General features: G+C 39.7%; 1 protein-coding gene across 1 annotated transcript; it reads right to left on the bottom strand.

The window, feature by feature from the left end:
* Positions 1–7: 7 nt before the first annotated feature.
* Positions 8–2,183, bottom strand: LOC129765568 (uncharacterized). The gene is made up of 3 exons (XM_055765973.1): positions 1,200–2,183; positions 347–1,048; positions 8–304 (listed from the first exon to the last, which is right to left on the bottom strand). The coding sequence occupies exons 1-3, from the start codon at positions 2,181–2,183 to the stop codon at positions 8–10; spliced, it is 1,983 nt and encodes a 660-aa protein (XP_055621948.1).
* Positions 2,184–25,694: the final 23,511 nt, after the last annotated feature.

The following is a 25,694-nucleotide window of genomic DNA, read 5'->3' as shown; positions in this document are numbered from 1 at the left end:
GATATTCCTACATGAAAGCCAAATACTGATCCCGTAAGTTGGAATCGCGTGATCTTCTTTCCGTTCCCTGAAGTCGACGTAGTGCGATTTCCTCGGATTTCCCTAGTCTGCTCAGAACGCCATCGTCCTTGGGCAAAGCCACTGTATATCGACCGTCCATTTCACGCTTTACCGTTCGCTTAAAATGTTCCTCACATTGAACTTCCTCCGGTGAACAATGATTTGTTGATCCAATCTCTTCACATTCCCAAAATCTAGCAATCAAGGACTCCAAACTTCCCGAAGCGGATATGTTGCAGTTGACCTAAATGGATTGACTTGGTACCGACAAGCCTCCACATACTACCCAGCCGAAAACTGACTCATTCAATGCGGGCAGTCTCTCACCCAACGAAATCTTTCCACCAGTTCCAAAAAATTCGAAGAAAGCTTCTATACCCAAAACGATATCCACACCCTTGGATTGGAAGAATGCAGGATCGGCCAGTTCAATGCCCTTTGGAATCGACCACCCCTTTGTATTCACCGTCAAAGTCGGAAGATTCACCGGGACTTTCGACAAAACTAGGAAATCCATGTCTCGGCAGTATTCAGAAACTCGTGACTGTACCATCGCTCGAATTCGGTGTTTGACTTGAGTCGCTGCTTGTCCTATTCCAAGAACCGATATGTCCACCCTTTCTCGGTTGACATTCATCCGCTGACTCAACCGTTCGGAAACAAAATTACTTTCGGACCCTGAGTCCAATAATGCTCGGGCGGGGAACCTCTGACCGCTATCATCCACCAATATGACAACAGCCGTAGCCAGTAACACCTGGGATGAGTACTGCTGCGCAGAACAAACCGCTTTAGTTGACACGTTTGCTGTTTGTGTTGAACTTGATGCCGATGACCTTGTTTCCTTGCTATGTTGCTGATGGTTGCCCCTTGCGACCACCGTAACTTTCGTGGAACCTTCTCTATCGATCAGACCAACGTATGATGCCGACCCTTGCAAGTCCGACAGGAAAACCTTGATTTGCAATCCTTCGCCTGATGTCCTACCCTGAAGCAATTGCGGCAGAGCGAATGGGTTCTCAATAATGCGTCTCTTTCCGCTACCTCTTGAAGTGAAACACTGGACACTGATACAACGGATGATCTCCTTTACATGCCACACAACGTGCTTCGGAACCTTGCACGCTGCTGTAACTTGCCTTTGTAGACGCCGGTCTTAGTTTCGAATACTGTTGTGGTCCTCTGGAATCCACCGATTTACTGGGAAGAGATTCGAGTACTTGAACACGCCGCCGAATGAAATCCGTTAAATCAGACAGCGTGTCTTGTTCCTTAGTCGACGAGAATTCCTCCCAGCCCCTACGTGTTACTGGGTCGAGTCGTGCTGTGAGTATATGAACCAGCAATAGATCTTTGTAGTCCTCTGGTTCTACCACTTGATCCAAATTTTTCACGACCCTCTCGAATCCCTCTAGTAGTGTGTGAAGTTCGCTGACCGATTCCCTAGTCAATGTTGGAAGATGAAACAGTGCTTGAACTTGACGCTTCCGCAACTGTTTACTATTGTCAAACCGCTTCAACAACATTTCCCAGGCGATCTGATAGTTGGCCGTCGTAATTTTCAGCGGGTCTATCAGGCTCTTCGGTTCCCCCTGAAGACATCCCTTGAGGTAGTGGAACTTTTCCACTGCTGGCAACTCAGTTTTATAATGGATGAGCGAAGTGAAGAGGTCACGGAAACTCAGCCACTCATCTATATCCCCATTGAACGACGGTAGACTTATTTGAGGAAGACGCACACGATCAGCACCAAAAACAACTGACTCGTTTGTTCGGACGGACTGCTCTAGTACCAATGGACCCTGCAACCTTTTGGATTTGTCTACGAGGAATGATTTGGCTCGATAATATCTATCACTGAACTCCTGTCGTTCCTTATCGTATGATTCCTCATCCGCGAGATAATCCTCATGTGCCCTAATCTCAACTAAAGTGTCACAAAACTTCTCCCACAGTTCATCAATTTTCTCTAAACGGATGTCAACATCCGTAACCGTTGACGTTTCCTCATAGTCCTCCACGAAACGCCAGATGTCGTTGAAGGAAGCCTGGACATCGTTCAACCTCGCTATGAGCAGCTTCAGCGAAGGAGCCTTCTTGGCAGCGGGTATCATTGGCGGCATGTTGATCTCACGTTATCGGTACCGTTAGTGAAAAGGGATGAAATGTGTTGGTAGTAATCGATCGAAGTCCTAGCTCCGCTAGGCATATACCAGTGTAGTTTACCTTAAAACGTAAACGTGTGCACCAAAATAATTATGGTATGCAACAGCGCAACATTGAATCCTTGATCGTCACAAGAAATAATGATCTTCACGCTCCGACAGGACCAAGGGTTGGGAGAAGAGGAGAGGTATGCTATGTAGTTTTCCGTAAACTAACTTCGGCGGACATATACCGTTCCAACTCACCCACAGAACCAATAGTCGTACCAATTCCAAAAGATAAGTTGATTATGCTCCACAGCAGCGAATATATCAATCCAATATCAATATTCTCACAGGGATCAGTGTATAGGAATGAGTCGAAGAGGATATATTTATTTAAAATTGTGTATTAATCTTGCCTAGCTTCGGCACATATACTGCTCTATGCACTCACCCAGGCAAAAGTATTGTTGCACTTCCTCTTCTAATCTCTCCTATCGTCTTATACTACTGTCCTCCTCAAATTAGACGTAGTGGGTGGCAGGTGTTGTTGATTTATTTTATGCTCCTCTCCAACAGCAGGTATCCACAGTCGATCAATCTTCGGTGTATCGGCTCGTACAATTCAATTCTCCAAGCTGACAGCCCTCGTCAGCGCGATCCAATTCCGTATAAAATATTGTTGGCGGGTCCAAAGTACCGAGAATAATTCGGTGTTAGTATCCAATAGTGCGCTAGCTTCGACTGGACATATATTTATTTGTTCTCACTAACCTGAGCAAAAAATAATGTTGCCAATGTCCAGCGTATTGTTCTCCTCCGATATATTGCCTTGTGTAGCTGATTCCAATGGCCGCAGTGCTATTCGATTCCTTTCCACAATATCGATGATGATGGAAACGATCGATTCGGTGACTTCCACTAGTCAGTGCTCCAAACGGTTCCAGATCCGGTTCGAAGGACCATAAATGCTCAATTCCACCCAGAATCCTTCCAATTAAGCCGTATTCCAACGGGCGGTGGGTGGACGAACACTCGTATTGGGTACCACGTATTGGTAAATACCACGCACTTGAATTAGCACAAAACAACATATATTTTCATTTACAGGACTATTTACATTTATTTTACAGCAAAATCAAATTTGAATTATCGACGAACTACACTCAACAGACTATTCTACGGTACTATACATCTATTCTTCTACTCTACAATCTATCTCTCCTTTCTTCCTATTTTATCCACTTGACGAAAACCAAAACAAAACACCACACACATTTACGGCACTCACTGCCGTTCTCGATCGAGCGCACTCTCGTTGTTGTATTGCTGTTGTTTCCATATCGTTGTAGCTCTTATGTTTTCTGTTGTTCTCTGAGCGGTTATGGTTTCATCAATCCAGGGATGTAGTGTTGGGTGGATGATAACTCTCCAACAAGTTCAAAAGTAATAATTTTTGGAAAAAGGCATTTTTGGGAAAAAAGGGAAAAAAAGGGAAAGCTTTGAAAAATCATAACCTGGAATTTTTGAAATTTTTCACTTTTTGTAGCATTTTTCCAAGAATGACCGTCTAAATCGGTTCAGTAGTTCACAAGTTATGAATTTTTGAAAAAAAATCGAGGTGTTGTATCCGAGACACGACCGCTTAGGACGTAGGACTACGCAATCTTTTTTTTTAAATTTGTTGGTTTATCATTTCGGGTATTATTTTCGTGCCAATATTTATATTTATTTATTATTAACAAAATCATCTGACGACATGGTCTACATGATAAAATGTTACATGATTAGGTACTAAACTACACTAAATCTCGATTACGCAAGCGATTCTTGAAAGTTTCACAACTAATATTGAAGTCGAACAAATGAAAAACAGAATTATACATATAACACATAGCACAAATTGGTTCGTTTTGTCCGTAAACTGTCCGGTGGAAAGGAATACGAAGAAAAGTCGTAGAACGGAGAAATCTCGAAGTCACATTCACGTTTAGTTTAGCTAGAATTTTAGGAGCGTCGATTGTCCAAGAAGCAGTTTTCCAACGAAGATCGCGCGCATATCGTCTCTTCTTTTAGCCAGTGTGTCCATGTTCAGCAGCTTGCATCCACTTTCGTATGGAGGAAGCGCCATCGGGTCCCTCCAAGGAAGATTCCGAAGCGCAAACCTGATAAATTTCTTCTGAACAGACTCAATCCATACGGACTAAATATCAGTGTAAGGACTCCAGACAACCACTGCCGTTTCAAGGATTGAGCGGACGAGTGCATTTAAAAGTGCTCTTAAGCAGTACGGATCACGAAAGTTCATAGCGATTCTCATTATGAATCCCAGATTTTTGTTTGCTTTAGCGATGATATTACTGTAGTGATTCTGGAAGGTAAGTCCACTATCCAAAAGGACACCTAAATCTTTGACTACTTTCACTCGTTGAATTTTTTGCTGGTTAAGGGGGTATTCTAGTCTAGAAATCTGAAAAAATCGAAATTTTTTTTTTACCATATTTCTGTAGTTTAGGCATTCAAGAATATACTCTAGAAAGGACTTATCGAAAATCCTATTATTTACCTAGTTAGAGCCATCTTAGTGATGTGGTATCTAACCTGTTACGGCCATCACAATGAACTTCAAACGCGTTTCTCTCGGAACTAGTTTTTTTCTAACTGGCGTACATGATATCTCAAGTTCTACTGAACCGATTTATGTCAAATTCATATGAAAATAATCTGCATACATCTCTCTATCGCATGAACCAATAAAAAATTATAACTTTTTAATTTTACTATTTTTAAAAAATCGGTAAACGCAAAAAAAAACAGCATTTTTGTTTTCAAACGGCCGCCATTTTGTTAAAACCCATGTTTTTGACTTGTCCGAGGTTCATGCCATAGCGACATCTTTACTGATTCAGAATCTGTTCGATTTTTTTGTTTCAGATAACCAGAAGGACTGGAATCGTGTACGCCATGGCACAATTTTTTTTGAACACCCTCACTTCACCAGCATGTAACTATTCTAATTGTGAATATTTTTTTTCCGTCCTATTTTTGTTTTATTGTTGAAAGATAGATAAACGAATAATGATATAATGGATAGTAAAATATTCTTTGTTTTATTTTTACGGAGTTCGAAAAAACGTCCGAAATTCGTGTCTCTACACTAGAATACCCCCTTAGTAGAATAGTCATATTGTATCGGAGCTTTCTTCTTACTGTAGCTGATTACTGCACACTTCGCAACGCTGACGCTAAGTAGATTACATGTGCACCATTCGTAGAAAACGTTAATCAATTTCTGCAGTTCGAAGCAATCGGTAACTGAATGAACAGCAAGGAATATTTTGAGGTCATCAGCGTACACGATTCTGCATCCTGGGGGGAGTATCAGACATACATCATTGTAGAAAATCGAGAAGAGTAGCGGTCCAATGTTACTTCCTTGCGGAACGCCTGATGTACTCTGAAAGTCACGGGAACGATTGTTCCCTAATTTCACAGAGAGTGAGCGGTCTACGAGGAAGGATTCCAACCATCGGGCGAAAACATCAGAGGCTCCCAAACGTTTGAATTTTGCTATCAGTATGGCGTGGTCAACCCGATCGAATGCAGCTTTGATGTCGGTGTACACGGTATCAACTTGTGCTCCATCCTCCAAATGATTCAGACAGAAGGAACTGAACTCCACTAAGTTTGTGTTAATTGAGCGACCAGGAAAGAATCCATGCTGATCTGTTGATATGTAGTGCGCAACACGTTTTTGTAATGAGTCACCAATTAGGATCTCGAAAAGTTTCGATCCGGCACAAAGAGAAGTAATTCCACGAGAGTTATTGATATCGCATTTGTTTCCCTTCTTGAATACAGGAAAAATGAAGGACTTCTTCCAGCACTCGGGAAATGTTTTCTGAAGAAGCGATTGGTTAATGATCATCTGTAGCGGTTCCGAAAGATAGGTAGCACAATTTTTCAGTACAATCGAAGGTATCCCATCTGGCCCCGGCGTCACTGATTTTTCCAATTGTTTCATGGCAGTAGAAACTTCACTTTGCGAAAAGTTGGTTATGTTTATGTCACATACGTTTTCAGGAACATATTTTAAGGCTTCCTTTACTTGCTGAATAGACGTATTGCCAGCGGCAAAGACACTCGAAAAATGCATTACGAAGAGATTGCAAATTTCCTCAGGGTCGCTGGAAGTTTGGTCACCAAGGTTCATTTGCGCTGGAAATCCGGTTTCATTGCGTTTTTCGTTAACGAATGACCAGAAACGTTTAGGATTTCGTTTCAAATCACGTTGTCTTCGCAAAACATAGTTAGAATAGAGGTATCGGTTATAGTTCCTGTATCGCCGACTGGCACCACAAAAATCACGTTTGGCAAGTGCATCATGTGTACGAGAATATTTTTTCAACGCAGCAGATCTGCAGCGTTTGAGTCGGCGAAGTCTTGCATTCGACTATGCTGGCTTAGGTTTTGGTCGAGGAACATGTTCACGTAGTAATGTCATAAGCACTCGATTAAAGAGAGATACAGCCGTATTTACGTCGCTTACATCAAGAAATGACCAGTCAATCAACTGTAAAGCCTCATTCAAACCAGAATAATCGGCGCGGTGAAAATCTAACTCTCGGTCATCAGATAGATCATTGAACCGAACGAGAGACGGGCACTTGAGGTTGACGAGTAATGGGGGATAAAACGGATCAGGATCGACGAGAGCTTCAGATGATTCCATTACACTGTATTGATTGTCGGCCTCGGCATTAACAAAAATCAGATCCAAAGTACGGTTGAGGCAATTAAGGGGGTATTCTAGTCTAGAAATCTGAAAAAATCGAAATTTTTTTTACCATATTTCTGTAGTTTAGGCATTCAAGAATATACTCTAGAAAGGACTTATCGAAAATCCTATTATTAACCTAGTTAGAGCCATCTTAGTGATGTGGTATCTAACCTGTTACGGCCATCACAATGAACTTCAAACGCGTTTCTCTCGGAACTAGTTTTTTTCTAACTGGCGTACACGATATCTCAAGTTCTACTGAACCGATTTATGTCAAATTTATATGAAAATAATCTGCATACATCTTTCTATCGCATGAACCAATAAAAAATTATAACTTTTTAATTTTACTATTTTTAAAAAATCGGTAGACGCAAAAAAAACGTTTTAAACAGCATTTTTGTTTTCAAACGGGCGCCATTTTGTTAAAACCCATGTTTTTGACTTGTCCGAGGTTCATGCCATAGCGACATCTTTACTGATTCAGAATCTGTTCGATTTTTTTGTTTCAGATAACCAGAAGGACTGGAATCGTGTACGCCATGGCACAACTTTTTTTTGAACATCCTCACTCCACCAGCATGTAACTATTCTAATTATGAATATTTTTTTTCCGTCCTATTTTTGTTTTATTGTTGAAAGATAGATAAACGAATAATGATATAATGGATAGTAAAAATATTCTTTGTTTTATTTTTACGGAGTTCGAAAAAACGTCCGAAATTCGTGTCTCTACACTAGAATACCCCCTTAACAAAAGAATTTATCTGCTTCATATCGAGCAACGTCATTCCATCAATGAGTGCACTGTTTGCTGCAGTGAGCGTAGAATCAGCAGGATCGATACGAATATGTCCAGAGGGGGAAGTATTCCATCTAAGGCCAGGTTGATTGTAGTCCCCAAACAACAGATGAAGGTCATGAGGTCGCAGTTTTTCAGATATAGTCAGTGCAGATCCGATGTGATTTTCTATATAGTCCACAGAAGTAGAAGAATCTGGTGGGATATATACCACACCGAAACAAATTGTTCGACTTCCACCGTTCACATTAACCCATAACTGTTCTATGTTGGTATCTATACCAATATCTGATTCCAATGAACTGTGACGTTTTGAAACAGCAATGAGGACGCCGCCTCCTCTTGTTTTACCTGTACTAATGGTATCACGGTCATTGCGGTAAACGTTGTATCCAGTTCCAAATAGCTGCATTGAATGATATTGTTCGTTTAACCACGTCTCAGTTAGTATCACAACGTCAATTTCCGAAACACTGACTGAGGTATAGAAGTCATCTATTTTAGTGCGGAAGCCTCTGACGTTCTGATAATATATATGAATACTGTCGGTTTCCAAGAAATTCAATCCACGAGTGACGTTAATTTCATCGTTGGTCATGGTGATGTCTTCACATAACGATTCATTGAGGTCTGTACTGAAATTCTCGTTGACGAAACTGTAACACGAAGAAGAATCAGGCAGATGGTCGTTACAGAAATACGCATACTTGCCTGAGAGAGGTTGTAGGGAGATTCCTTCACCGACCACGACCAAAGGACCAGGACCAATACGAGGGCAGAAACAATGATGACGGGAACTAAATGTATGCTCGACTTGGTCGGGTGGCTCAGGAACTCCCTTAATGCTGTAGGCAATGCGTCCTGGGTTTAACAGATGACAGCTGATGGTGGCTTCCTCGCGGTAATTATTGGTGAATCCGGATTCACTGCATAGAGCCTCCGAAATTTTTGAGAACCATAGTCTTCGAATTGACGGAACATAATTCCCTCGGGCCACGTAGTCGGATTAAGTGCTTTGTTCTTCAAAGCAGGATCGAGTCCTACTTTGAATGAGACAAACGACATATCGCTGGTATCCGTCCCCCTAGCTACCAATTTCACCACATCAGGATCGCCGTCTATCTCCAAATTCGCTTTCACCATTGCAGAAATTGCTTCATTGGTGACACCTGGCTGGATGCGTGAAAGATACAGCCAGAATTTGCTAGCAGGTTTTTCGCTGACAGGCACGGATATAGTAGTTGAGCTCAGCTGCTTCGAGCCGGATTGGTACTCAGATGATGGACGTACTGATTCCGTTTCACGGGGTCGTTTGGTAGTACGTATCGATTCCCTAACAGTCGGCCATCGATTGTGCTGTGGGGACTGCAACGTTAGTGCGGGCTTAGAAGAAATCTTCCGTATTTCGGTTTGCAAACTGTTGAGTTGCGAATACGTCGAAAGTTCATAAATAACTGTTTAGTAGAAAGTTCCGTGGACCCTGAAAAGTTTTAATGGCTTACGTGGTTTTGTAGAATCATTCCGAGAAGCAACGATTCTTTCTTGCCTTTGCGAGAACAATACACTATTTGGTCATATGTTGCAATTTGTTTCTTTATATCAATGTACGCATTGCACTGAGTATTTAACGAGAGGCATCTTCCGTACATCGCCATTCAATAAGCATCAAACACGCGTCCAACAGATGCACACAGTTGCAGCAATAAACTTCAAGTGAAATATTCGCTAGCGTTCACAGCTCGAGGGGAAACATAAAACACAAAATGAGCAGAATAAACGACCTTTGTTGTTTCGGGCATAGAAATATTCTAAGAATTTTTCCTCAGAGGAGATGCAATACTTATACGCTAGCGACAACTTACTTAATATGCAAGGGGTTTGCTTCGCATATATTCTCTTTTCGATATCCCCCTTCGTTGTTTCTATTCTTCTTCTTCTTTTCCTTTATTTACGGAGACTTTGAATCCAGCGATTCATTCGTCTCCAACTGTTTCTATTCAAGCGCCTGCATAAGTTGCTCGTTATTGACAGCTCTGTTCGGTAAAGCACACAAATGGACAGAATAAATGTATGGAGAAATGGGAATGCTTCCAATTTTCATCAATTTGAACCATATACAGATAATGGGATTGTAATGTATAGCATATCAAACCAATCTTAGAAAGTTTCCGATTCGATTGGTACGCAAATCGTTAAAATCCGTTCGTAGCAAAAATAGTTATTAACGTTAACTTTATTTCATGAAAACACGACCTGTTTTCTGATTTGGCACTATTAATGTAAGACGTAGTCCTACGTCAAAAAGGGGAAAAAATCGATATTTCGGATCACCCTAAAATGAAAATGTGCACCCTAACAAAAAAATAAAAAACTTACTTATGCATATACCATGCAACCTTTTATTGCAATTATATCGATATATCGATATATCGCGTGACCACAGTGAAAGTCGGACGAAATTTCTTTGACAAAAAATCCCCCGGCCAAAACGGGAATCGAATCTGAACCCCCGGTATGATAATGTGTGACGCTAATCACTCGGCCGTGGCAGCACATGGCTTATGAGGTCGCCTTTCGGAATTCGCTTTGATACTGGAATCATCACCACCTTCGGTAAACTGTTGGAATCAATCAATCCATTATGATGACCCGATGTCGATTGTTTTTGTTGGGTTTTCTTGGCAGATTGAGATTCTTCCGTAACTACAATTGCAGAACTCGACGTTTTTATATGTGTATAAAACTAATTTTTTTATATTTTCATTCGTCAAAATGGCTAACAAAGTGACAATAATGGTTGAAATTCAGAGCAAGTAGAAGCATTTTATCACAGAACAAATCGAAAAAAATCTCCGACGAGAAATCCCTCGACCTGAACGATATTCTAACCCAGAGTTACTAATGAATCATCCTGGAACTCTTTCCTGTGCCTACAACGAATCGAGCCTAAATACATTGCACTCATTCCATTCACATAAATAACCGCACAGTCCAATGTTGTGCTCGATTTCCGGTTCCGTGTCCCTCTGCCCCATCATTGATGACTACAAAAAAATCACTTTTGGCAACAAATGACTCCATTAGTTGCACGCCGCACGTGGCCGCATTTTCCCTACCATCGAATCGAAACATTTGGAAAAGACTGCTGCATCCGTTGTTCGATACAAAAGCCGTTGTCAGATTTTTTCTCCGGTTTCATCCGATGGTTAATGCTAAACAATTTGATACCAACTCGTTACACTGATTTACGTCCGAACGTGTGTTTTTTCGCGGCATACCTAGATAACATTGCGGGCATCATTCCGTTGGTGAAACAGGAGTAATTGATTGAACATAGCGGCCTATAATTATGGTGTCAGCTCGTAACAAATTAATTGGGTAATTACCGTAATCCCTATTCAATATCGCGGTAATGAATTGGCGCGAAAGAAGTTTTTTTGACGTATTCATTCGGTGTTATATATCAATTGTTATCACGAGCGATGTGGAATTATGTGCAAACTATAAATAATATTGTTTTCCGACGCTGTACACATTGGTTTACCTGATGGCTTTTGAATAGAAGATATCTTGGAGCTAAAGCCACATTCGATGGAAATCCTAACACTAATCGTTCTATTGGAGACGGAGATTATGAAAATTCTCTTCCACAATTCAGAAGATTAGCTGTGAGTAGGTCATCAATGGACCTCGGCGCTAAGTGTCAACATCAATCTCTTTTGTGCCGTAGTACTTAGTGTGATTCATTTAGGCTGCATTCAAACGGGTATTGTGCAAAATTCGAAGAATTCTTAACGCTTGGAAGCTCAGCCGTTTATAATAAAAAATAATCGTATACCCTGAAAATCCGGTAAACTTTCAGATCAACACGAGCTAACCGTATCAGGACAACGAATCAATCCGATACCAATAATCGAGTTGGCACCATTCTTCTTCATCCCACCGAAAGATTTATGTTCGTCCTGAGGAGATATGAAAATAATTTATAGCGGCTATGGCTCTAAATTCGCCCTTCGAGACACAGCTGGTCGGGTTGGTTTGCGGGATGTGGTCGCTCCATTACTGCTGTTTAGCCGTAGGCCGAAGGCACAACACATCCTGGCAGAGTTTTTATGCCACCCGCACTCTAGGAGGGAAAAAACTCTGTTATTTACGGCACTGGAGAAACATAGCGATGAAAGTAGGTCACTCGATCGCCCGTCAGGATTTTTTCTTTTTTGAGAGAAAGGCTCGATTTTTCTGCCTCCTTCTGCGTTCACGCACAGCTATATCTGAAATCATCCGTGAACCGACAGCGTGTACCGAAAGAATGTGAGCAATTGTCGAGACGTTCTAGCGTTATTAACGTTCATCAATCTTCGGTCTGACTAGAATGTGGGTTTTTGAGAGGGGGAACATTTCAAGAATGAAGTTCCATATTAGAACTTTGGAACAATGTGTAATACGAAATATTGAATTTAGTTGGCGTTTATTCACAATTCTAACCAAATTTTTCACTTTGACGAAATCCTACTATCCGCCCAATGTGTCCCAGCGTTGATCTGTTGTCGATTCGTGTGAACTAGTTAGAATCCACTCCTGGTAACAACAACAACCACAAAAAATCTGGTTGTTGCAGAGCGGAGGCGCGGTCTTGGTAGTCATTATGGCGAGTAATGTGGTATATGGTTTTCCTTGAATGGTCCTCCAGTTCATCCGGCCAGGATGCTGCCGTCAGCACTAGAGGAAATTAATCACTCAAAGTTAGGTCATTTGTGTGTACATACTGCATCCCATTAAGTGCTGTTACACATGACGTGTTGAATCATTATAGCGTAGAATTGCTTGTAATTAGATCACTTTGTGGTGTGTTTTCTACCTGGGTGCTCGTGGCGAATTGCGAGGAAATTATCACCGGAAATTTACGCTGCGGCATTAAAAAAAACGCTTCTGCTCTCAAGCATGGTTTAGAACTTCTGCAATTCAACAGCAATTATTCTTTAAGCTACGGTCCGTTCTCGGTGGGTTTTTGGTGATTGTCATGTTTTCGTAATATGATTACCTAAAACATTATATGGAATGAGTTTTGTCATACCGACAATTTGTGAAACATACATTTGTTTCAGGGTGGCATATACTCGCAAAAAACAGCCCTATATCATTTGAAAATAAAAATTACAGTTTATTGTATCATTTGTTTATTTCTCCTTTTGAATATCCAAGAACATTTTGCGATTTGAATTATTATTTTTTAAATCAGGAATTACATAAATCGAGTAGAATATACGAATCTCGAATTGGTTAGAAGGAATGAGAAACTTGCGACATGGATCCGCCTGGTTGATCTTTGTTTCATGTATGTGGATTCCGCTGCTCCGTGGAACACGTTTTCGTCTACCATAGGGCAGAGATTATCAGAACAGAGTTCTGACAATAAAGCTCCGGGGTCGGACAAGATTAAATTCAACTTATTGAAGAATCTTCCCGACTTGGCAAAACAGCGTTTGCTGAATTTGTTCAACAAGTTTCTGGAGCTGAATATAGTCCCGCATGACTGGAGACAAGTGAGAGTGATAGCCATACGAAAACCCAACAAGCCGGCTTGCGATCACAATTCGTATAGGCCGATTGCAATGTTATCCTGTATTCGTAAATTGTTAGAGAAAATGATTCTACTTCGTTTGGACAAGTGGGTTGAAACGAACAATTTGCTGTCAAATACGCAGTTTGGCTTCCGCCGAGGTAAAGGGACGAACGATTGTCTCGCGCTGCTATCTTCTGAAATCCAAATCGCATTTGCTCGCAAAGAACAAATGGCTTCCGTTTTTCTCGATATCAAAGGGGCATTTGATTCAGTTTCCATGGAAATTCTTTCAGAGAAACTTCATAATCGTGGACTTTCGCCAATTCTGAATAATTTCCTGTACAATTTACTCTCAGAAAAGCACATGTTTTTCAATCATGGCAGCTTGAATTCTTCTCGATACAGTTTTATGGGCCTACCACAAGGCTCCTGCCTAAGCCCCCTCTTGTACAGTTTTTACGTCAATGATATAGATGATTGTCTAACTAGAGATTGCACGTTGAGACAACTTGCAGACGATGGAGTTATTTCCATCACGGGTACTAATCCCGCCGTTCTGCAAAAATCCTTGCAAGATACCCTGAACAACCTGTTCACGTGGGCTCTCAAGCTGGGTATCGAATTCTCTACGGAGAAAACCGAAATGGTCGTTTTTTCTAGGAAGCACGAACCCTCCCAATTCCAGCTTCACCTATCCGGCAAAGCGATCAGGCACTCGATGTTTTTCAAATACCTTGGAGTATATTTTGACTCTAAATGTACCTGGGGAATACACATTGCGTATTTGAAACAGAAATGCCAGCAAAGAATCAATTTTCTCCAAACAATAACCGGAACATGGTGGGGCGCCCATCCAGGAGACCTCATTCAGTTGTACAAAACAACGATATTATCAGTGTTGGAATATGGCAGTTTTTGCTTCCGATCAGCTGCCAGGATTCATATTCTCAAGCTGGAGAGAATACAATATCGTTGCTTGCGTATAGCAATAGGGTGTTTGCATTCGACACATACGATGAGTCTCGAAGTCTTAGCAGGAGTACCCCCGCTTACTCTTCGATTCACAGAATTATCCTACAGATTTCTCATCCGTTGCAAGATCATGAATCCATTGGTGATTGATAACTTCGAAAATCTACTCCTCAGTCAAGTTTTATGTCTTTGTACCATGATTTCCTTACCCATGAAGTGCACCCTTCACCGGGCATCTCCAACCAATTTTGCTTCCCATACTTTTGCAATTCCTCTGTCAATTTTGATCTGTCCATGCGACAAAAAATCCATGGAATCCCAGATCATCTACGCTCCGATTCTATTCCGCCGATATTTTCGGCAGAATATGGGAAAGTTAGATCTGATAAAATGTTCTTTACTGACGGTTCATTCATAAACGGGTCCACTGGCTTCGGCATCTTCAATGAAAATTCCAGTGCCTCTTTCAAACTCAAAGATCCTTGTTCCGTGTATGTCGCTGAACTGGGTGCGATATACTACGCTTTAGGGATCATTGAAACATTGCCCATCGACCATTATTTTATTTTTTCAGACAGTCTCAGCTCAATAGAGGCAATCCGCTCAATGAAAGTTGATAAACGCTCATCTTATTTCCTAACAAGAATAAGACAACTATTGAGTATTTTGGTCGAAATTTTTCAAGATTACCTTAGCATGGGTTCCCTCTCATTGCTCGATTCTGGGGAATGAGAAAGCGGACTCGCTAGCTAAGGTGGGCGCTTCAGAAGGCACACTTTTTGAAAGGCAAATTGCTTATAACTATTTTTTTCACATTCCTCGTCAGGACACACTCGTTAGTTGGCAGCGCATGTGGAGTGAAGATGAGTTCGGTCGTTGGTTACACACGATTATCCCTAAGGTCTCGACGAGTGCTTGGTTTAAGGGATTGAATGTAGGTCGTGATTTCATTTGCGTGATATCTCGGCTCATGTCCAATCACTACAACCTAAACGCGCATCTCTATCGCATTGGGCTCGCAGCAAACAATTTTTGTGATTGTGGCGATGGCTACCATGACATCAAGCATATTGTCTGGTCGTGTGATCTCTAGAGCACTGAGAGCAAAAGGCAGACAATCGGATATCCCCGTCCGGGATATCTTAGGTAGCCGTGATCCTGATCTTCTGCTTCATCTATACCTGTTCCTCAGAAACGCCGATGTCATCGTTTAATGATGTTTCTTTCGTTGTGTCCCTGTTTCATATCCCTCCTATCCGATCTATAAACTTTTACTTAGTCGCGGCAATACATACACACACTCTTTACAGAACACGGGCCAAAGGTTGTGCAGTCCACTGATCATTCAACAAGAGCCAAAGGTTGTACCGCTCATGACAACTCTACACGAGCTGATGTTTGCGCCGGCTAGTGACCATTCTATCCTGGATTCCTCGAGTCGAGAAGACGCACCACGCTAGATATGGGGTACAGACTAGGGGGGCGTTGCTGATTAATGGTCAGCTGCATCCCAATAGGAAGTATCCCGTGTCGGGCACAGGTACAGAGCATTGAAGACAGCAACATCACAATTACGAAAACACTTGTAATACTAACTTCGAGCCAACCGCGAGTAATCGGTTACATATTACTTACATAGTTATAAAGCAAACATTGTCGAAGTACTGAACTCCCGGCCCCGTCAGGTTGACGCCATATGAGCCTTAATAAAAATATCTTCTTCTTCTTCTACTTCAATGGCACTAACGTTCCTAGAGGAACTTCGCCGTCTCAACGTAGTATTACTTGCGTCATTTTTTATTAGTACACTTAGTTGAGATTTCTAATAACACGCCTTGAATGCATTCTGAGTGGCAACCTCTAGAATACGCGTGATCACAGTGCAAGTCGGAGGAAATTTCTTTGACGAAAAATTCCCCCGACCAGAACGGGAATCGAACCCGAACACCCGGCATGTTAGTTATGACGCTAACCACTCGGCCACGGGAGCACTTAATAAAAATATATATATTGGATAAAAAAAATTAAAAAAATAAATTTTTCGTGAAACTCGGTTTGTCCGTTATGAAAATATTTCCAATTATAAAGACGACGTCTAGAGGTGGAGGTTCGTCGGAATGTCATGGATATAGGTGACACAAGGACGATTTAAAAAGCTGTGGACGATAAAAAAACTTGTGTGAAGTAAGTTTCTGTATTCGGAAATTGTTGGAGAAAATGATCTTGTTTCGCCTTGATCGTTGGGTTGAAACGAATGGCTTACTCTAAGATACACAATATGGGTTCCGCAAGGGGCAAGGGGCCGAATGATTGTCTTGCGTTGCTTTCTTCAGAAATTCAAATGGCTTACGCCGAAAAAAAACAAATGGCTTCAGTATTCTTGGACATAAAGGGGGCCTTTGATCCAGTTTCAATAGAGGTTTTGTCAGACAAATTACACTCTCGGTCCTCGGTCTTGATTACATGTCCCATATATATGTTTTCCTTAAAGCTATCGATCTTCGTGTGTGATTGTCCCTATATCCTTATACCCTTCTTCCCTTCCTTTGCGGGTAATTCGTCCCCTTGCTATAAATAGTAGAATAAGTTGAAATGTAAATACACTATAGATATGCGAATAGATTTAAGAATTGAGTGTTCATCAACATTGTTACAATTTCCTTATATCCCATCCTTCTCCTAAAAATATGTCACCTTTCTAATCTCGAGTACACCGAGTTTAAGAATTCGGCTCCTTTGAACTTAAGTAACTGAGCCTGTCAAAATAAACGAATTAATAAAAAAAAAGTAAGTTTCGCACTCAGACCGTCGCTTGAATGCTCGTCTACTGGCACAAACACGAAACATTCAAAAAGTTACCTTTCACAAAGTTTTGCTAATCATTTTGCAGGTGCGAAAATTTTTCTCTGATACGTTGACCAAAGTATTAACACGTTGAGCCCAGCGTCGGTCCCTAGGGGCTATGTTTTCTATTTATAGAATAAGTATCTTTGGGAACTAGGACCTACACTGATATTGGGCAAACGCTTTTGATGCGCGCTGAATGGAAAGCGGAGCAAGAAAAACTCGGGGCTTAACGTGTTAACGAACGAGAGAAAATAATGCTGAGTTGAAACGTCTTTAAATCTTGAAACTTGCGTTATTATGATACGCAAATGCTTCTGTTGTTTTTTGTTATAACGAATTGAAACATCAGTCAAATTTGTTCAAAGAAAAAGAGTAATCATGATCGATTTAAGGACTTGAACTATTGGAACATTTTCATGACAAATAATATGTGTATACTAGAGTGGCAATGGATGTATGAAAACAATTTCATCATCGAAATTCAAAAACCGACCATGTACATTTTGTTTATTGGCCCAAAAAAAAAATGATCTGTGCAAAATTTCAGCTCAATCGGACATTATTTAGGGGTGCCTCAAAGCGCTCAAAGTTTAGATTTTTTGATCCTCGAAAATCTTCCAAGGGGGAGGTAAAGGAAATTTGGAAAATCGAATTTTTTTTTTCGATGCCAAATGACTTAAAATGCATGAAACGAGATGTGGTGTCATCTCGAAAAAAAAATTTTGGCCGAAAATCGACCTTATGGGACTTAGCCTGAGAGGCAATGAAGGTATGGGAAAAAAATGATCGAATTTAAAGAACCGACCATGTATATTTTGTGTATTGGCCAAACAATGACCTTTGCAAAATTTCAGATAATAAACTTATGTACATGGTCGGTTTTTGAAATTTGGCATGACCATTTTCGCTGCCACCCTTGTGTATACGTATCCAAAATTTTGTATTACTCAGACTTATTTTTGTATTTGTGCTTCAAAGCTTTCATGAAAGAACAGCCCAACATATTTGCACATAGAACATTCTCCTAAAATTATGAAATACGAAAGAGGCACATCGTGTCACATTTTTGCGAGGATAATTTTCGATTCATTAGGGATGGAAAAAAATCGGTAGATGCACTACGCATACTACAACGCCCACCACCCTTCACCTCTTAGTATTTTTGACGTAGGACTACGTCTTACATTAAGGGTGCCAAATCAGAAAACAGGTCACGATTTTATGAAATAACGTTAACGTTAATAACTGTTTTTTCTGCGAACGGATTTTAACGATCTGCATACCAATCGCATCGGAAATTTTCTAAGATTTGTTTGATATGTTATATATTACAATCCTCTGGTTTAAATTGATGAAAATTGGAAGCATTCCCATTTTCCCATACATTTGTTCTGTCCATTTGTGTGTTTTCCCGAACAACTTATGCAGCCTCCACCCTTGCATAGGAAAATTCTCAGAATCTTTTTGTGCCCGAAACAACAAAGGACGCTTATTCTGCTCGTTTTGTGTTTTATGTTTCCCATTGAGCTGTGAACGTTAGCGAATATTTCAATTGAAGTGCACACAAATGATTATAATGATTATAGGTCGCTTCTAGCTATCAATGGCTTTGTGTGTGTTGTTTTCGTTGCGCGAAGCTTAGATTTTGTTCATTTTCTGTACATGTGAATAGCACTTCTTCGTTACTTTTAGTTGCCATTCGTATTTGCTCTCTTGCGCATCTGCTCTGTTCTGAAACTCTTAGCTTTGTTGGCGGTTTTGACCGAGAGTCGAGAAACTGTCATTCTCGCGATGTTTCATTTTGATCGCTGCAACTGTGTGCATCTGTTAGACGCGTGTTTGATGATTGTTGAATGGCGATGCACGGAAGATGCCTCTCGTTAAATACTTAGTGCAATGCGTGCATTAATATAATGAAACAAATTGCGACATATGACCAATTAATGTATTGTTCTCGCAAAGGCAAGAAAGAATCGTTACTTCTCGAAATGATTCTACAGAACCACGCAAGCCATTAAACCTTTTCAGGGTTCCCGGAACTTCTTACTATTGAGTTATTTATGAAATTTCGGCGTATTCGCAAATAATATCCGAAATGATAAACAATTTAAAAAAAAAGATTGCGTAGTCCTACGTCCTAAGCGGTCGTGTCTCGGATACAACCCCTCGATTTTTTTTCAAGAGAGTACGTTTTAAACACAGTAGTCAAACTTTGATTCGAATATAATCTGCACGAATAGATGAACTTTTCGATTCGCTTTGAATAGGACGATTGAAAACATTGCTTCAGTTTGAACGCGAAACGAATGGAACGTGTACCAAAAAGAAGAGATATTTTATTCTTTGAGCGTAAAGAGAGAGTAGCAAAATATTGAACCAGCGTGGATAAGGCGCAACATGAAATGCAGTAGGTTCATTAATGAGTTATTGAGTTGACTTATCATTGAGTGTGAATTTGTTAGACGCTGTTTGTGGCAGTTTAGCAACAAACAGCGAGAGTCAGCGAGATTATTTTTAAGCAAAATCGCGGATATGTAGTGAAACAGGCGAACCATTACAAATATGCCATATGTAAACAACTCTCATGTTATAATTGCACATGGTACACTTGCCGTGAGAAGAGCGAATGAGCAGAAGGCGGGAGAAAGCAGCTTTGCTGTGGGAGATGTACGAGAGCAAGTAAAGACGTGTCCACATTACGCCAATCGGCATCGTTCGGCCTCAGTCGCCCGGTAAAGCCGAATAATGGCCGTTTTGTATTAAGGTAATCTTATATTATCAGGCACGTAGCGCAACCGGCACGGCACGTTTTATGCAAGACAAATATCGTTACGTGTTTCGAATGTATATGCGTATAAATAGCGGAACGGCTCCGGGCATATACAGCCCGTTACAGACAAATGCATGAAGGAATTCTCGAAAAGAATATTTTGCCGGTGCCGGCCACGAACTACACTTGCGAGTTGCGAGTCATACACACAAATCAATCGTCGAAGTTCGTGGTGGTTCGTGGTTCGTCGCTCTTCGGTACGACATCGGTTCAATCACCAGTAGCTACGCTTGGCTACAGTGTCGACATCTGGAGGCAATATTCATTTAGGGAGGTAGATTAATTTCTATCGAATTAGAAGGCCCAAAGGCAGTTTTGAACTGTTAAAATTGGAATGAAAATTGTCACTTCATGCTATTTAATTATTCCAAACATATAGTACTAAGCTTTACTCGACCATTTTTATACATATTGGAAAATTATGTTTCAATTAAACACATCATTATGATATGAAATTTTCTTCATACGCAATTTCTTAGAAGATTTTTCCCCACCTACAACAAAATATGGGTTTCGTTTATATAAAATACATATTCGATATAAAAAAGTTATTTTTCATTCATAATTTTAATTTTTAAGTGTGTTCATTCATTCGATTTAAACTTTATCAACGCGAATTATCTTCCGCTCCGAAAACAAATTTCTCCGCCTCGTCTGAGCTCCCGGTTCGTACAGAGAAGCCGCTATGCCTGATAATATAAATATATCATATATTTGTTTGCCCGTGTCGGTACGTGCCGTTTACGCTACGTGCTGGATAATATAAAACGCCCTTAGTGTGGACGCGCCTTAAGAAAGCAAGAGGTCATGGTACGGGAGCTTTTATTTTCGATCGGTCGATCAGATCTATCGAAAATCGGTTATATCGGTTATCGGTTTCCCAGGGGTCGACGAGATCTAAATATCGACCCCTATTAATTAACACAAGTTCATATTTGAAACTTCCAAGATACTGCAAAAGTTGTGTTGCGCGAACCAACTTGTTATAAGAATATTATAATATAATAGCAGAGAGTATTGTTTTTGTAATTTGTATTAATAATTATTAATTACACCTGATATTTATTGAATTTTATGTCTATTTATTGAAGTGAAGATTACGTCAAGATGCTATAGGGGTCGATGATATCACTTCAATCTGGAAAAGGGGTCTCTGGTCAAAATAGTTTGAGAATCCCTGATCTAGAGCGACATTGAAACCTTGAACTTATTGGATTTCCAAGTAGTCTCTCAATGACATCATACTCAAAAAAATAATCCACAAATCATGCTATGCTAGCACCTTTCGTAGAACGGCAACAAAAAACAAAACAAAACGGCTGGCGCATAGACCGGTCAGAACGCTGAATTTTTGTTCAGATAAGGTTTGTTATTTCACAATTGTGCAATGTTCTGTTTAAAAAAGTATATATCTTGACATCACAAAATATATGCATTTATACTGACGCACAGAGCAATGTTAAATTATGTTTCGCAATTGATTACTCTCGAGCGAATATTAGTCAACTGGATATCGTGAGTTCATGATTGCACATGGAGCATAAACAGAACTCCGAAATCGTCCGTTCCAGTAAGTGCAAATTTGAATCGACACACAAACTTAGACACACGCACATACAAATAATTAGAAGATCAAAATCAACAAAGGCTAAGCGAAAGTTCTTCATATTCCGAGAATGAATGCTGAAACTAACAACTTCGCATGTCCGTTCAGCACGATAGCCTACCAAAGACTGAAGAATATCCGCTACGGGGGAATATTTACTATGCCGTTTCTTTGTCTTTTCTCCCCTTAGAGAGATTAATGCCTGATGTAACAGTGCTTTCGATAATGATAAGACCAGCCGTAAATTTTTTCAAAATCTATTTGCATCTTCATAAACTCATTTCCACTTCCTTCATATGAAGCACGTTGCATGCTCATAAACATCCAAACACTAAAAGAACGCCGTGAATTCGCAATGCTTTCTTTTGTTAATGACCTAATTTCGCAACGAGTACAGTCAGCTGAATTACTAAAAAAACTAAATTTCTATGTACCTGGGCGTCAACTAAGAACGCGAAATTTGTTTCTAACCAAAACATCCAGAACAAATTATGCAAATAACGCCCCTATCAATCGCATGATGCGTATATACAATCAGCACTGCGAAATAATTGACACAACAATGAATAAAAAAACAGCTAAAAAGAAACATGTACCGCAAAAAATAATATTTAACCTAAGAAAACATTGTAACATTAGTGTATAAGTGTGTAGTCTACATTTGTTTGACGAAATGAATAAATAAATAAATTTGAAGATTCATGGAAAATGAATAATTTTTTGGCTTTTCCACAATTGTATATTAATCCTTTGCTTTCGTATTAAATTTGGGTATGGGTGTCGTACTGGTCGGAATTGTTTTTCCTTGAAAATCAGTGACACATGCAAGATTATGAAAACTAAACATTTTTTAATTTTTTTTTGTGAACTATATATACGTATTAACTTAACAAAGTATTTAAATGGGGTTTTTTATATAAAAATAATTTTATAATTCATCTCCGTGTGAAATCTTTCGAAAAAATCTCCAACAGTGTTGCCACACGTACAGATTTATCTGGAAAGGTACAGTTTTTTTTTCGTTATTTTTGGTACAGATTCTGTACGGTACAGAGTACAGATTTTCGTCAAAAAGTACAGATTGGTACAGATTTTTTCCGCGGGTGAATTTTTTTATATTTGAACAAAGCTACATTAAGGTACATGTTTACTTTTACGACGCAGTATCGCTTGGTACGATAGCTCGAAACCTTCAATAAATGATAGTATGCAATCTAGAATCACGAATGTCGAATGAAATGTAAATGTGATATTTGTAGTAATAAATGACTACTTTTTATGCTAATATGGATTTTTCTCTACAACAAATATTTTCGATGGTACAGATTTTTGGAAGAAAAAGTACAGATGAGTAAGATTTTTAACCCCTCTGGTACAAATTAAAATGTGGCAACACTAGTATACAAGCGTAAGTAACATGAAGTATAATGAATACATAATTTTATTTTTACTATCCGTTGAATATAAAGGCGGAATTTGACATATTCAACATGATACATGCTGCAAGTTAAATATAAACAATAATGTATATGATACTTGATAAATGTGTAATTAATGCCAGCAATGTGTATCCGAAAAGATCAGCACTTTTCAATATTAACAAAGATATTTTTACATGAGATCATTCGGATGGCATAACATACTTTTGCAATCAATAATTCTGCCCGTTAAAAACAACTACTTCAACAAAATTTAAACCAGTAGTTACTCAAATAAATTTCAGCGTATCCGAAATAATTCCATGATTTTGTCGTTTGAAACACTTATGTGATTATTCAAATAACATGAGACATTTATGCAAACAGTAGTTCTGATACCTATGAACAATCTTTCCATCAGACCAAAGTGTTACAATGGCTAAACTCCGATGTCATGGTTTTTGTCCCACATTTCTATACATTCGACGCACTGTGCGTTGTCATGTGTGGGTGATTATTTTGTTCGATACTGAGAACCGTTATCTATTACTCATAGGAGCACCGTTTTGAATCGTGAACAGGTTCACTAGACATCGAGCTTCGTTTAGGAAAAGCATAAACTGATACTTGGTTGAGTAAAATATTATATAAGATTAGCATGGTTTCTTGCTGTGGTGGCTGAGAGCAGACAAACGAGCTTTGCGCTTTGCGCTTAAATGTTCTTCTAAAATATGCGTTACAACTTAAGAACTAATTTATTTAATTGTAAGACTGATTGTTTAACACATTGAGTGCCACGGTTTTATAATGACTCTATGGAAATTTTCAAACGTATTAGGACGAACGTTTCTTATCCTAGTGGAAGGTATTTTTGTTCGAAATGGAATGCTTATAAGCTTAAATTCCTATACTAGTTACCTTCATTATCATATGTTACACTGTCAGTCACCGGTGACTGATGCAGTCTGAGTGAAAACACGGTGTCAGTCAACGGTTTAATTTTTTTTTTCGGATAAACGCCTTCTCAAAATTGTGCAATAATTATTATTTACTATGAAACCGGGTCACATAAATTTCAGAAAGTTAATATGAACTAATCAAAACGTACATATTACTAGCGACCTCTAGCAGTTTTACCAGAGTTAATGATAAAAAAAATCTTTTAATAGTCTGTTAAACCGCCAGAACGGTTGATTCCTCGAAAGATAAACCTTGATCTACTTTGTGTCAAGTTTTGCAGTATTGCCCGTTATTATCATTTCACGACTGAAGAATAGCAGTTTTCAACTCATCAACCGTTGGAAATTGACGATTATCAGCATAAATCCGTCGAACCATAATTCCCCAGAGGATCTCAATAGGGTTTAGGGCCGGAGGGTATACCGGCAAGTCATCAATCTTTTCAGATCTAAACCACGTAACCGTTTCAGTACTGGTATGAGTTCTGGCATTGTCTTACTGGAAAATAAGCTTTGCGCTTCGTCTTCTGTGAATCATTAGTAGCAAACTGGCTTTACGAACTTTAGAGTTATCTTTTTGAAATGGAACATTTACTTACTTTATCTAAAATTCACCGCGTGTGTCAACAGAAGCGTTCTTTTTGAATATTTTGTTTGTATTTGTGTAACAATTCATCGATTGTCATCATCCGTTTAGGTTGGTTTTTGAAATGCATGGAAAACGAAGAATCGAAGAATCTGTACAGGGTGGCGCATACTTCACGCATCCGATTTGCGCAAAAAAAAAAGTCGTATTAAAAAAAATGTCTCGCGATACAAATTCTTTATTATCAAATAAAAAACGTTACAAAGTCGACAAAGTTTCCTTCTGTGAGCGTAGCGTGACTTATGCGCCACCCTGTACTATCGACTGGGGTATAAAATAAGAGCTAAAAATATGGTGACTTCAAGGATAAAGTGAGTGATTTTGTTATCTTTCGTCACTAAATGGAGAGTACTTAATTCTAATTTCTTCGAAGCCTTGTGCGAAACTGAGCTGAGTTCTCATGCAGATGAAACACGGCATCGCGCATGATTGCCTGTTCATTACCACTGAAGTCCTATCTCCATCGTTGCAGGCGGAAGAATTCGAATGTTCTGAATACGTAGTGTTTGTATCCATAAGGGCCAGGAGGTTAGGAGCGTCGAGCTTGGTCTTCAGCAGCTTAGCAGCAAAAACGGCTTTCACATTCTTCCTCCTTTGTTCTAACGTTTATAATCCTAGCAACTGGCATCTGTCCTGATTGGGCGGCAGATTGACCGGATCATTCCACGGCACATGCGGAAATGAAGCGCAAATTTCAAAAATTTACGCTGAATAGCCAAGAAGGGGGTGGGGGGGTATTGGTGGGTTACGTTCCGCCCCGGGCGATAAAAATAATCAAAACGAGTAGCCGAATTTTTTAAATCAATTCAAGCAAGATACAATTTAGCAGTATCTGATAACTAGCTAAAAACGTTGATTTCAAAACTGACAAATTTGTACGACGAAGTTCCGGATATGGACATTTGAAGACCGCAGGAATTATTCTGGCCGACGTCAATTATTAGACTGCATTGGAAGTGTTACATTTTAACGTGAAATGCGGCTTCTAAGAAACGCTTCAAAATTTTGAGTTTCTCAATGAACTTGAGAGTCGACGTTAACGTTTGACTAGCGATTACTAACGA

This window comes from Toxorhynchites rutilus, chromosome 2 (genome assembly GCF_029784135.1).
Source record: "Toxorhynchites rutilus septentrionalis strain SRP chromosome 2, ASM2978413v1, whole genome shotgun sequence".
Lineage (NCBI taxonomy): Eukaryota > Metazoa > Arthropoda > Insecta > Diptera > Culicidae > Toxorhynchites > Toxorhynchites rutilus.
This window is presented reverse-complemented; position numbering and strand designations above follow the sequence as displayed.